Source organism: Mus pahari, unplaced genomic scaffold (genome assembly GCF_900095145.1).
Source record: "Mus pahari unplaced genomic scaffold, PAHARI_EIJ_v1.1 scaffold_5139_1, whole genome shotgun sequence".
Lineage (NCBI taxonomy): Eukaryota > Metazoa > Chordata > Mammalia > Rodentia > Muridae > Mus > Mus pahari.
The window spans coordinates 68,152-82,661 of record NW_018392936.1 but is presented as its reverse complement, the minus strand read 5'-3'; the positions used below and the strand labels follow the sequence as shown (position 1 = coordinate 82,661).

General features: G+C 34.0%; 1 protein-coding gene across 1 annotated transcript; it reads right to left on the bottom strand.

Moving 5' to 3' along the window:
- Nucleotides 1–3,366: 3,366 nt before the first annotated feature.
- Nucleotides 3,367–10,057, bottom strand: LOC110315258 (vomeronasal type-2 receptor 116-like). The gene is given in 5 exon segments (XM_021189357.1): nucleotides 3,367–3,402; nucleotides 3,752–3,998; nucleotides 4,384–5,201; nucleotides 6,881–7,169; nucleotides 9,861–10,057. Coding segments are annotated over 5 exon segments (1,587 nt in total).
- Nucleotides 10,058–14,510: the final 4,453 nt, after the last annotated feature.

The following is a 14,510-nucleotide window of genomic DNA, read 5'->3' as shown; positions in this document are numbered from 1 at the left end:
TCTGTCTGTCTGTCTGTCTGTCTCTACCTTCTCTCCTTCTCCCTACCTTCCTACCATAAAGTTCCAAAACTATGGAGAGTCTCTGCTCATTAAGATCCACTGCGCTCACTCTCACCAATGTGGAGAACCTCTTTCCTCATCCCTCTTTCCCATCACCCCAGTGGCTTTAGCAAATTAGCTCCAGGGCTCCTAGGTAGGCATGCCCCTTGGCTACCCACCCCAAAGAGTGGGTTAAAGGCTTGTATGCCTACAAGGGGTTGAGTGGAAAGAGTATGGTATACCTCCCACACCCTCCTGACCAGGGAATAGGTAAAATCTGGTAGGGTGTGGGTTTTCCACACTGTCTCTTCCCCTGGGCCCTCCTTTTTAGTTCCCAACAATGTGCCATGAGTATTACTGGAACTAGANTAGGCTCTGGGAGCCACACACTGATAGAAGGATTGTCAGCAGAGTTTATGAACATCGATTTGCATGTACTTGGTGTAAAGCACAATGAAATATTATGGGATCAAATTCAAAGAGTCATCACTGTCTAGAGTGCAAAACAAACTGTTAGTACGAGGGTTTTATGTGCAGCATCAATGTAGATAGTAATGCATTCCTCAGCTTAAAGTTTTAAGTCAGAGGCCACCTGACTTAAAGAAAAAAAAAAAACCTTCACTGGATTAATTAAAAGGGGAAGATAGGATTGATTTTGTAAAAGAATTAAGGATGTTTTAGTTTTCAGACTTCGCAACAGTACAGAAGACTCAAGAATTTGCCTAATCTTCATCATACCACACAAGAAATAGCCTAGATGTCATTTACATGGAAAATACAAATGCACTTACAGGATATTCAGAGACTGGTCGAAATAATCTTTGCCCAATTGGCAATGAAACTGATCAAAGAATGAAGGAACAAGTGCATTCCAAATCATTATCTTTAACTTCATAGAGGTTTATTCTCCAATATCATTTGGCATAAATGTAATTTGCCATGAGAATTAGAATGCTGAGGAAGAAGAAGTCTCCCATTAAAATGAACATATTTGCCCTGCATTAACCCTAGGCAGTGTGGATTGTAAGGTGTCTTCCATATCAGCATATCTAATTTCTGCCTGGTTTTATTTTCTAAGCAAAGGAGAATTTTGTTGCATATTTATGACTCATTTTTTTTCAGATTACTCCTGAGCCCTGGAGGAATTCTCAAACACTCTCTGACTCTGGGTCTCTGAAACTGCTGTCTATAGCCCATGTAATAAATATAGTTAGGTAAATACATAGGATAATTTTTTCTCAGACTCCATGATATCACTCATGTTTTTGAACACAGGTAAGAAAGACCTTTATTTCCAAAATTGTCTTATGAAAGGTTTAACAAAGTGATTATGCAAACAAAATTAGAAATGATGTCAGTGGATTGTACCAGAAGATTCACAGTGAGACATCCAGTAGTAGAACAATTGGAGCTAACTGGGACACACAGGACATTGTATTTCAGAATCCAAGTCAGTGATAGGCTGTCTTATGTTTATAGTCACTGAGATTCACAGAGCATGTACAGTATGGACTATGTCATACCAGTGGCATAGATTATTTAAACAAGGCCTGTGCTACCAATAAACAGACCAAGTCAGAAATAAACTTAATCCAGCTCTATNNAAAATTATTCAGTTCTTCACAGATCCACAGTAAACTTACATGATAAAGTTGAGTTAAAAGGTTCAATGAGACCCAGAGGTAATGCCATGCGGTGTGCTTTCTTTTTTTTTTTTACTTTTATTGCTTATTTTATTTCTTGACATTTCCAATTTTGTACCCCTTCCCAGTTTCTCCTGCACAAACTTCCCATCCACTTACCCCTCCCCCTTCCTCTGTGAGGGTGCTCCACCATCTGCCCATTCACTAATCCTAACATTCCCTANCCTGGGTTATCAAGCCTCCATAGGAACAAGGATCCAGTGATGTGAGACAAGATTGTTCTCTGCAACATATCCAGCTGGAGTCATGGGTCCCCCGATGTGTACTCTTTAGTTGGTTTAGTCTTTGGGACTTTACCTTCAAAACATTCAATACTATTGAGAGAATAATCTTTATGTTTGAATTCCAAATCATGATCATCCTCCCTGATTCTCATTTTTAATTTATAACTTGTANTGACAAGTTATATTTTACATTATCTTTGTTTTCCTACGTGGTTTTTACTCTCACAACATTGCAGTCGTGCCTGTGAGAAAGTGTTGTTTAGAAGGATCTTCTTTTTTTCAATTTTTTTTAGGTATTTACTTGATTTATGTTTCATATGCTATCACCAAGGTCCCCTATAACCTCCCCCCACAAGCTAACCTACCCACCCATTCCCACTCTTGGTGCTGGTGTTCCCTTGTACTGGGGCATATAAAGTTTGCAAGAACAAGGGGTCTCTCTTCCCAATAATGGCTGACTAGAACATTTTCTGCTACATATGCAGCTAGAGACATGAAGGGGGGCTGCAACACTGTAGGTGCAACAAAAATATGAACTAACCAGTACCCCCTGAGCTTGTGTCTCTAGCTGCATATGTAGCAGAAGATGGCCTAATCGGCCATCACTGGGAAGAGAGAACCCTTGGTCTTGCAAACTTTATATGACCCAGCACAAGGGAAGGTCAGGGCCAAGTAGTGGGAGTGGGTGGGTAGGGGAGCAGGGGTGGAGGGGGTATAGGGAACTCTCAGAATAGCATTTGAAATGTAAATAAAGAAAATAATAATAATAATAATAATAATAATAATAATAATAATAATAAATAAAATGTCAAAAAAATTCTCCCTTTTCTCAAAGAATGATCTTTCTGTAGTGTGTTGTGTTCATTTGGTAGGTATTTTTGTCAAAAACTATTCCATACACATCCATCAAAGGTATTATTATTGAAATTCCTAAATACCTCTTTTAACATATTATAATGTTTTCCTCAATTTTATCATAAAGAAAAGTTCTCTTACAGTATATGAATTTGTCTCCCTACTCACTGAAGGCAACTAACGAATGTCTTTAAAAAAAACCAGCATTGTAATCTTACATTTCATTTAGAGAAATTTAACAAAAATGTTCAATTATAATGGAAAGTTATTTGATGCTTTTGTCTGGTGCCTGTTATTGCTGTATTTAAGGTTTATTAAAAGCTAATTCATTGTCTGTTGTTCTAGTGCTGTCTATATGGCTCTTTGAAATTCTGTTCATCTTACTTAAAGTGTGAACGGGTTCTTCAAATTTATTAAAAAATGTATTTCTGTGAATATGAATCTCTGTAATTTTGTGCATCATTGAATGAGGTAAGTGTCCTATTGTTACATGGGAAAACATTTTAGGATATAATGACAATAGTTAGCAATTATGACTCAGTGTTTCACAGCTGTAATATTAGTCTCTCTCCTGTGAACATCTGTTCCAGAAGTTTAAGTTAATGGTGGAGATTACTGTGTAATAGCAGCAATAATAGGAAGAAAATTTTGTTTAATTTAAAGGAAAGAATATCAAACTGTGGTGAAAAATAATTTTGTATTCATTAAATTGCAGAAAATGGTTCTGATATGTCAAAGATATATTTTATGCATGTTTCAATCTTCAAAGAATTGGTAAAAGTGTCCAAAATAAGAAAAAGAAACATAACACAAGTGCCTAGAAATTGGATCCTGATTTAACAAAACTTTTTATTTCAACATATTATAGTGTATCTACTTGAGAGTGTTTATTGTTGTGTATTATAAGTCAGTAAGTTAGTACACACTCACCTTTCTATTTCCTGTGGCCAATTCAATCATGTCTCCATATAAGTGAAAGTGTTGTCCATGTGGAAAATATGGGCTGAAATTTCATAACTTCACCTTAATCCCAAGGTGTTGTGAGAGATTCCCAAAGTGAAAAATGTCATAATCTTTCGGTACTATTACTCTTTGTTTCATAATCACTTTGTCCCCAAGAGGATTAGTGAAGTGGATCTTTCTCAGAAATGAATTTACCAAAAATACATGCATTGAGCTATTATATATATACCATTCCTTCAAATCATAATATGTACTCTAACTTCATAGTAAAGGCAACTATATTTAAACAATGAAAGATAGAATTCCAACACATGTAATAGGATAAATGAAACTATCATGATATTCCAAGAATGCCCAATATTGTAAGGGGTGTGATGACACCCAGGTACTCTCTATAAAACCACACATTTTCTTTGATAAACTGAATTCTTTTACCAATCACATTTATGATAGTGACTAGAGTTTGTTTTTCTTTAGGAAAAATGGTCAGAAGCTTAACTATTTTGGAAAATATTTCCTTTTTCATTAATGTGGGCATCTGAAAGACCAAAAACAGCTACAGAATTGAAGACACTAAAACATAATCCAATAAAAGAAACTCTACCATCAAGCAGTGAGAATTTGATCCTTTCCCATTGTCTATTGCCTGATTATCAACCTGTTGCAGATTCGTCTCATGGAGTGCATGGGCCATGGCATACACAGCATTGTATATGTTTTGACTACCATCACTAAAGGTTAGGTCAAATTTCTGTTCCATTAGCCATTCCAATGACACGTTGGATGAATAATTCATCAGTAATTTACAATTACATGCTGAGGTTTCACAGTTAAAGTAGTTCCACTCTGGAATTGCTAGATATAAATCTGTTCTTTTAAGATGGCACAATGTCTGCACAAAATTTTTAAAGCCAGAAATCTCACCATGGTGGTGTAGAAAAGTAAAAGTACCATAGAATGTTCCATGAGTTAAGTCTTTCTTACAGGTTGGGAAATTCAGTTGTACTGTGGTGACCAATATCCTCTGTATAACTGTAGATTCCCACATTCTGAAGCTCAATTAAATATTACTGTATATTTCCCCATAAATGATAATAACATTTGTGGATGACATCACAATTTGTTTGTAGTTCATTTCAGTTTTTTCATAGTATGCAATTTCAGAGGCTGCTATCATGTTCACAAAAGCAAAGCAAATTTCCCTGTTTTCACTCTCTTTTTTCAACTCTGAGAGAAATTGTTTGCCTTGATGATCATCATGGATGACAAGGCCAACCCATTTCCAGTGGAAGAAAAGTATGAAGCAGACCACTGCAAATGATAGAGATGTGTCCTTTGAGCCCATCTCATAGAGATAGGGATATTGTTCATCATCACTGAACATGGAATTGAAAGGTCCATATGTAAGATGAAGGAACTACAACACAAAGAAAAGCATGAGGTGTAGTACAATCAAAAAGCCAGTCATCATATTTACCTGCAAAGAGTTAATTACCTGTGACTTTTCCTCTCTTCTCTGAATCAAATGAGCAAATGTGGAAGCCTAGCACATCCATTTTTAATAGAAGCATCAAGCATAGATGCTTGACAAAGATGTAACAAAATATATTTACATGTGATACTAACTGCCATTTTGTCTTTCACCTTTAGTCATGATATCTCTGTTTTCTTTGTTTGGAGGGATTTTAATATATTTACACCTTTGTGATAATTTACTAATATTTTTTCAAAAGACATTTATTCCTTAATCCAGAAATGCAATGAAGATTTACTAGAAAATTCCTATACATAATAATCCTATAGGTTTTAGGAAAAAAATATCTTGCCCTACTTGAATGTATTCCTTGACTCTAGAGATTGTGACTCACATAAAGTTGCCAGAAAACTCCTTTTTATGATAATGCTCCAAAATACTCTGGGAATATGTGCCTCTGTGCCTCCTTTGGAAACAGATAATCAGAACAAAGTAAATTTAAAAGTATAAACAAGGTTTAGCAGCTTAAAATTTTAGCAGCAGATCAGATTAAAATTACAAAACTTATCCTACTAAATACCCTGGTAATTATGAGGCAAAATATATAGGTCTCATATGTTTTATCTCTTGAGGAAAATTTATAGAAACAAAGGTATATTNGATGGAGTTATCTCCTGCATACAAAGTGTCATATAATTAGAGAATAATAATCATGCAGAAAAATATGAAAGAATGAAGTATTAGAATTCCAAAACCACTCTTTCTTAGAAAAGTTCACTTGTGAAAGTCTCATATATTATGATGAGGAAAAAAAAAGAAAAACAAGATAAGACATATCAATAAGTTCCATAAAGATATGACATAACCTTTATACTATTAAACAAAAAGACTTACAATAACTAAAACGGAATGTTGCTGAAATTTTCCCATAGTGTCTAATGTAAATTGATACTATGATTCTTAATGGTTGGTCATAAATTTACTAGTAGTAAAATGGCTAACTCCACAGACTTGATTGGAGGTTTTCAACAACTCTAGTGCCACTGAAATGTCAAAAGTGTCCAGGCTAAGAACAGTCTGCCATGCCTTGTCAAAAAACACTACAGATACTTAAAAGTTGGATTATAGAGGAAATGTTTTTAAAATATAAGTCTGTTCCATCAAAGTTTGCCACTGATGACTACACTTATGACACCACTGTAACTCTGTTATTTCACAGATTACCGATGATAATATAAACTTATGACCAAGATGAATACAACATATATCTGGAGAAAGAAATGATATGTTCTATGTTTTGGAACATCACGAATCTTTTTCTTCTTATTGACATTTGTATAAATAAAGAAACACTTTAACTCTCAGTCAGTTAATGCTGCAAGATTCTCTCTATCACCCTGCCAGACTCAATTCTTCATGACCTTCTCTATTCCTTCTTTGTGGAATCTGTCAAATTCTGGAGGTGGCCCATAGCAGAGGGCCTATCAGGTCTCTGAATAGTAAGTAACCTGGAACTCCAGAGTTTGACAGAAGCACCAATGTCATCGATTAACTTGCTTAATATCTATCAAAGTTCCTCAAAGAGACATGATGTGAAAAATTCCTAGTCTATGATAACACACAAGTGGAAATAAGAAGATATCCATGTTTAGCCCAAAATCCCAAGATATTCTCGAATAGGGTCCTGTAAGCAGAAATGAACACATTGTCTCTTCATTACAGGAATAATTAGGTATAGGTTCATATCTTTTCTGATGAAAACAATAGGGCGTTGTCTTAGTTGTCCCATCACAATGGCCAAAATTATATTTTATAATCAAAGTCATATTTGGTAAGAGATCAGGATTCCTGTTGATTTCATCCATGGCAAACGCTAGTGCCAAAGCATATTTGTGGGTTTTAGTAGTTTTTCTGTAAAAGAATACAGTGTTTATTATGGGCAGATGATTATACATGATCATTTATACTCAATAGCAGCACTATGCTATACTGGTATTTTCTTCATCTGACCTATAAAATTGAAAAAGATGGCCTTTGTTGTGAGATTGGATTAACACGACCACCTAGAAAATAGTGAACACTTAAAAATTCATGGGAGTATTTCTCCCATGAATAAGATAGGATATTGATCTCATTCCCAGAAAGCATTCCAGTCTCTGCATTTAGTGCTTTATCAGAAGGTAAAGAGAAAACCAAAGATATAAACAAAATTGTAATTCTGATCATGTCTTCATTTTAAAATTATTTAGCAATATAGAAATTTACGTGTTATGAAACCCTTTGAGTTTATGATGTCATTTGTATGATAACTGAATTAGTTAAGGTAGTGAAAATATGATTTGGCATTACATCAGAGTCTCTCTGCAGCAACATTTGGTTCCTGTACTAACAATCCCTTATAATGAATGCCTAATATTCTTAGCATGTCCCCTCATATCTATCCTCATTTTGTTATTTTTTTCTTTCAATCTTTTGCTGAGAGAAAATGTTTTCTAAAGATTTACTTTTAAGTAAATTCAAATATCAAACATGCATTTGGTGAATGATAAATATCTATACATATGATTGTATGTATATGTGCAAGGATTATTTAGGCCATAAGAGGGCAATACTTTTCTGTAGACTATTCTCACTTCAAATGTAAAGGTATACACGATCGCCAAATTTCTAGTTACAAAGAAATGTGATATATTCATTCTGGGTAATTCTTATTTATTTATTTATTTATTTATTTATTTATTTATTTTTGTTTTCACTTCTCAAGACAGAGTTTATCTGTATACACCTGACTGTACTAGAAATCACTCTGTAGACCAGAATGGCCTCAAACTCAGAAATCCACCTGTGTCTGCTTCCCAAATACTGGGATTAAAGGCTTGGACCACCACTGACTAGCTGGTACTTCTCATCATTATAATTTAGTTTCTAGAAAACACTCTTGATAACCTTTCCAGTAACACAAATTCAACATCCTACTGAGAACTACGAAAATAACGAAACTGATGAGATGGCACTTTGTATGTACCAGTATTACATGCTTATTAAATAGAAGAGATTTTGGTGGAAACTGTATAGAATATGTTCATTTATTAAATAAATGTATGCCAAAGAAAGTGGCAGTAGTATAACATGATATTGTTTTTGTGTTTATGTTTATATAAAGAATACTATCTAATGTATCATTCTTCTCAGTTCATATAATCTAATCAATGAACATTAAATATTCAACTTTATATTTAATGATTAAGTCTGAAGGAAATAAAAAAAGTTTTCACCAAAAATTGTACCTATGTGGTGTTTTCATTCTATATTCGATAAAATATTACATTTTTAAATATTGTTTACCACACATGAAAAATATCAAAATTAATAATTTTACAAATGCATAAAAGAAATTGGAGAATAGACCTTGTGCAATGATCAATTTACTTCCTATAACTAAACTTTAGGAAACATCAGTTACTTAAGGTGTCAGTGTAGCTTATTTGTCTAAATTGTTGTATTTAAAAAAAATCTATCAGCAATCCACAAAACTGGGTATTGATACCATATTGCTAACATGAGCACCTATATTTACTAAAATTTCTGAATAGAGACCCACAAGATATAAATATCATATAAGGATCAGTGATTAACACACTTAGACATGAAAAGAGATGACATGTTTCTTAAATTAGGACTAATAAACAAATTGAAAATTCCTGTACCACTGTTCTCAAATATTCCAACAGTCCCACATCACAAATGTGACCCATGAGAGTGAAAAGGGACATAACCAGTGTTATTGATGAAGTCACTATTCAAGGAATGTAAACATATCATTGGATTCCATATGTTCCACATATCTTTTACTCTAAAGGGAGAGTGCAGAATTATACATGAATAGTGTGATACACAAAGCCACAGTGCTTTTGGATTTTATATTTTAAAATACTTGAATGTCTTGCCCTCTAATGAACTAAATATTCCTTACTCATATACCTATAAAAATATCCATGCAGACATTCATATGAAATGTGAATTTCTGAGTCTAAAGATCTTCTCTTTCCAAACTGGAAGAAGATTTACAAGGCAAGAAGTGACCACATGCAATGAATTTGAGGCAATCAGTTTATGTATGCAAAGTTCTTGACAACCATATGTGCCAAGAATATTACTGGAATGAGCATAAGCGCTAGGAGCAACAAACTGATGGAAGTATTTTAGAAGAGTTTATGACAATATATCTGCATGTACTTGGAGTAAATCATAAGGAAATATTATGAAATCAAATTCAATAAGTCATCACTATCTAGAGGGCAATACAAACTGTTCATAGGAGGGCTTTATGTGAAAAATCAATGTAGATAGTCCTTTATTCCTCAGCTTCCAGTCTTTAAGTCAGAGGCCACCTGATTTAAAGAAAAACAAAATCTTCACTGGATTAATTAACAGGGGAGAGAAACTAGGATTAATTTTGTAAAAAAAAAAAAATGAAGTTGTTTCTTAGAGTTCAGATTTAGCAACAGTACATAATACTCAATGATTTGCCTAATCTTCATCATCAGACCACAAAAGAAATATTTTAGATGTCATTTACATGGAAAATACAAATGCACTTACAGGACATTCAGAGTCTTTTTGAAATAATATTTCTTCATAGGCATCTGAACTGCTCCAAGGATGAAGGAACAAGTAGAAGACAAATCTTGATCTTTGATTTCATTCAGGTTTATTCTCCAAAAGCACATGGGATCAATATAATTTTCCAAGAATAGGGAAATGTTGAGGAAGAAGAAGACTCCCATCAAAATGAACATATTTGTCCTGTGTTAAACATAGACAATGTGGATTGTGTATTACCATGCATACCAGCACATCTAACTTCGGCCTGCTTTTATTTCTCCAGTCAAAGGAGTGGTTTGTTGTATATTTACGATTCTTTTTTTCTTAATTTTTTTTCAGATTGCTCCTGGGCCCTGGAGGAATTCTTAAACACACTCTAACCTGGGGTTCTGCAACTGGTGTCCATAGACAATGTAATAAATATAGGTAGGTAAGTATATTAGATATTTCTTTCTCAGGCTTCATGATATCACTCTTGTTTGTAAATACATGGAAGGAAACCCTTTAGTTCAAATTTGTTCCTTGGAATTTTTAAAAGGTGATTATGTGAGCACAATTAGAAAGGACGTTGGATGGTATCAGAAGATTCACAATGAGACATCCAGTAAAGTATAATCAGAGCTAATGGGGACACACAGGACATTGTATTACAGAATCCTAGTCAGGAATACGCAGTCTCAACTTTATAGTCAATGAGATTCACAGGCAATGTAGAGTATGGACTATGTCACACCAGTGACACAGACTTATCATTTAAACAAGGCCTGTGCTACCATTGTCTTTAGAATCAATAAATAGACCAAGTCAGAAATACACTTAATCTGTCTCTATCCAAACTTATGCAGTTCTTCACAGATCCACAGTTAACTTACATGATAAAGATTCAAAAAGNTACAGAGAGAATGCCATGTTGTGGGGTTCCTTTTTTTTTCTTCTTTCCACTATGTATTTTATTTATTTACATTTCAAATTTTAACACTTCCCAGTTTCTCCTGCACAACACCCCTATTCCATTAACCCTGCCTCTGCCTCTATGAGGGTGCTCCTCCACCCACCTCTCCACTACTCCTCAGGACTCTATCATTCCCTACACTGGGTATTCAAACCTCCATACGACCAAGGGTCTACACTTCCTGTAATGTGAGATAAGGCAATACTCTGAAATATACCAAACTGGAGCCATGTGTCCCTGATGTGTATTCTTTGGTCGGTTGAGTCCCTGGACTCTACCTTCCAAAAATTCAATACTACTAATAAAGTAATCTTAATATTTGAATTCCAAATTATGATCATCCTCCATGAACTTCATTATTTTTAATTCATAACTTGTACTGACCCATCTACTTTACATTACCTTTGTTTTCCTACATTGGCTTTGCTCATTTTACTTTGCATTCGTGAGTGTGGATAGTCTTGTTTAGAGATCTCTTCTTAGTATCTTAGACACAAATAGTGACTGCGAAGAAACAGTTTTCTAATGTGTAATTTTTTATTATAAAATCTTTCTACCTGTATATTCTTCATAAATTCTAGAATCAATACTGAACATTTGACAGTTTACTGATGACTGAACACCCATGAAACTCTCTCATTGCATTTCGACTGAAAGAATCAGAGCATGAATAGATAACACATTTTTTGGGTGATGATACGCCCTATGTGATTTAATGATACAAGCAAGTTTAGTGTTTTGCACTTGATATGACTGTACCCATAAAAGTCAATGTTTTTACCATATGTATAACTTCTGGTTCTTTGTTAGTCTGTCCTAGAGTGCAGAGACTTGAATCTAGAGTAATGTAAATGGAGAAGTCTTTCACAAGTATACGTAGTAAATTTGTCTTTCAAGAGTGAGGTTCAGCTCCACCCACCCACCTCAAAAGTTTTAACTCAGATTTTTTTCCTGTCAAATGGAAATAGAGTAACAAATATTAGAGCAGAGACTTATGATAGACCCTCTAGGGATTGCCCCTCCATGGTTTCTATCTCATATGCATCCAACAAACCCGGACACTGTTGCTGATTCCAAGAACTACTTGCTGACAGGAGCCTGATATATCTGACCACTGAGAGGCTCTGCCAGAGCCTGACAAATACAGATGTGGAGTACTGGAGCCAACCATCAGATTGAGCATGGAGACACCAATGGATGAGTTAGGGGAAAGACTGAAGAAGCTGAAGGGATTTGCAACTCCATAGGAAGAACAACAATATTAACCAACAGGACACCCCAGAACAACCACAAACTAAACTGTGAGCCAGAGAGTACACAGGGAAGACCTACTTGCTCCAGCTGCATTTGTAGCAAAGGATGGCTTTATCTTGCATCAGCGGGAGGAAAGGTCCTTGGATATGTGAAGAATCAATGTTCTACCATAGAAGAATGCTAGGGCAGTCAAGCAGGAGTGGGTGGATAGATTGGGGAGTACCCTCATAGAAGCAGAGGAGAGGGAAATGCCAAAAGGGTTTGGAAAATGGAAAGGAAAGTAATATTTGAATTGTAAATAAAGAAAAAAGAAAAATTAAATTTCCAGGATTCCAGATTAATATCCATGTTTTGATGGTTATTAATTTTTTTTTAAATACCACACATTATTCTGGGTTTCATTATGGGATATTGGAACAAATGTAGCATGTACCTTGCTGATATCTACACCTCCATTACAACTATCTGTTGCCCATCTTGCTAGTGACTCATTCCTTAGGTCAGTCATCCTCCTTCTCCTTCATGACATTCTGTGTGCATATTCAATTTCCAATTCAAACATGATAGTTTCATCCATATTTTCTTACAACCAGCTTCACATGATACACCCATTCCATATCAGAACTATTCAATATATAAGCTTCGTTTATGAATTTTATTCTAAATATTTCTATTTTTTTCTTTTTTTATTATTATTATTTTCTTTATTTACATTTCAAATGCTATCCCGAAAGTTCCCTATACCCATGCACCCCTGCTCCCCACCTTAAATATTTCTATTTAAGCATGGATGTTCATTGAATTACACTGTTAACATTCTAAAAATGCAGTGTAAATGAGAATAATAAATATCCATTTTAAATTAAAATAGCTAAATTGTGTGATATACTTTCTTTATTTACACATTTTTGAAATGCATCAAGATTAATGTCATCATTTATAATATAAATAATCATAAAATGAAAAACATTGACAACTAATAACCTATGTAGTATGCTCACTCACTTTTACGTCCAGAAAAATCCACCAAAGCTGTCAATATAATGTAACATACTCTTACATGTACTGCCTCTTATTCGGGAAACTTTTTTACACTTTGTACAAAATTTTCATGTTCCATATATTATTAAGTCCCTGTTTACCTATCCTTTCCCAAAATAAGGTTAAATTAACATTCTATCTGAACTTTTTTTTTTTAGGTTTCATAATAAATGCACCAGTCATATTGAAATAATCCAACATAACTTGAAAATTTGAATCAAAAATTCAGTACTATATTGAATGATGTTGAAAAAATATTTATGTTGGATATGTATTTGTGGTAAACTATATCATCTTTAGGTAATTCACACATGTCTCTAATGGCTTCAGTCATTTTGCTATGAAGTAGTGTTAGATATTCTCACATGCTTTTCATCATCTAATTCATCCTTCGGCTTACAAGTAATATAACTCAACATCAAAGATATACATTATTTCAGAATAAACAACTGGATAATTTTGACACAAATAGACCCAAGGTACAAGCTGGTGAAGCCATTGCAATAGGCAACAAAATAGACTTCAATCCAAAAAAGATTCCTATGTGATAACAAAGAATACTACATGTTCATCAAATTGCATTGATGTATATTTTGTTTGCTACTAACACAAGGATACCACTTTTGTAAGAGAAATACAAATAAAGCTTAAATAACACATTGACCTTGACACCTTGGTAGTGTGAGACTTCAATTCAATATTGTAAACAATAGAATATAGAAAAAAATAGAAAGAAAAGTAAATGGGAAAAAAAACTTCATGTAACAGTTTCAAACCAAATGACCTAACACATATCTAAAGAACAATACAAATAATTACAAAAGATTAATTTCTTCCTGTCGTAAATGGATTGTTCTCCCAAATCACCACATGCACAGTCATAAAACCATCTCTGCATATACATGAAATTTGAAAAACCATTTATGTTATCAGTCCAACATGTATAACTAAAGAGTAACAGCAATAATAGAATATACATAAACCTTTCAAACTCAGGTAAGATGAACTTTTGTTATTAGTATTAGAGCAAGACAAAAATAAACAACAAAAATAAAGTCTTCCTATAACTCATTGAAAATAATGTATAATATACCCACACTTATGGGACAAAATGAAAGCTGGGAAAAATGAAACTCCATTATACTAAGTGCTTACAACAACTTGACAGTACACTTGGAAGATTTAAAACAAAAAGAACTCAGGGAGCATGAGAGGAGTAAATTATAAAACAGAATCAAAATGAGGAGGAAAATAAATGAAATAGAAACAAAGAAAAGAACACAAAGAATCAAAATACAAGGACTCTGTTCTTTTGAAAAAACAATCTTCAGATTCAATGCAATATCTATCAAAATTCCAAACCAATTCTTCACAGAGTTAGAAAGGGCGATTTGCAAATT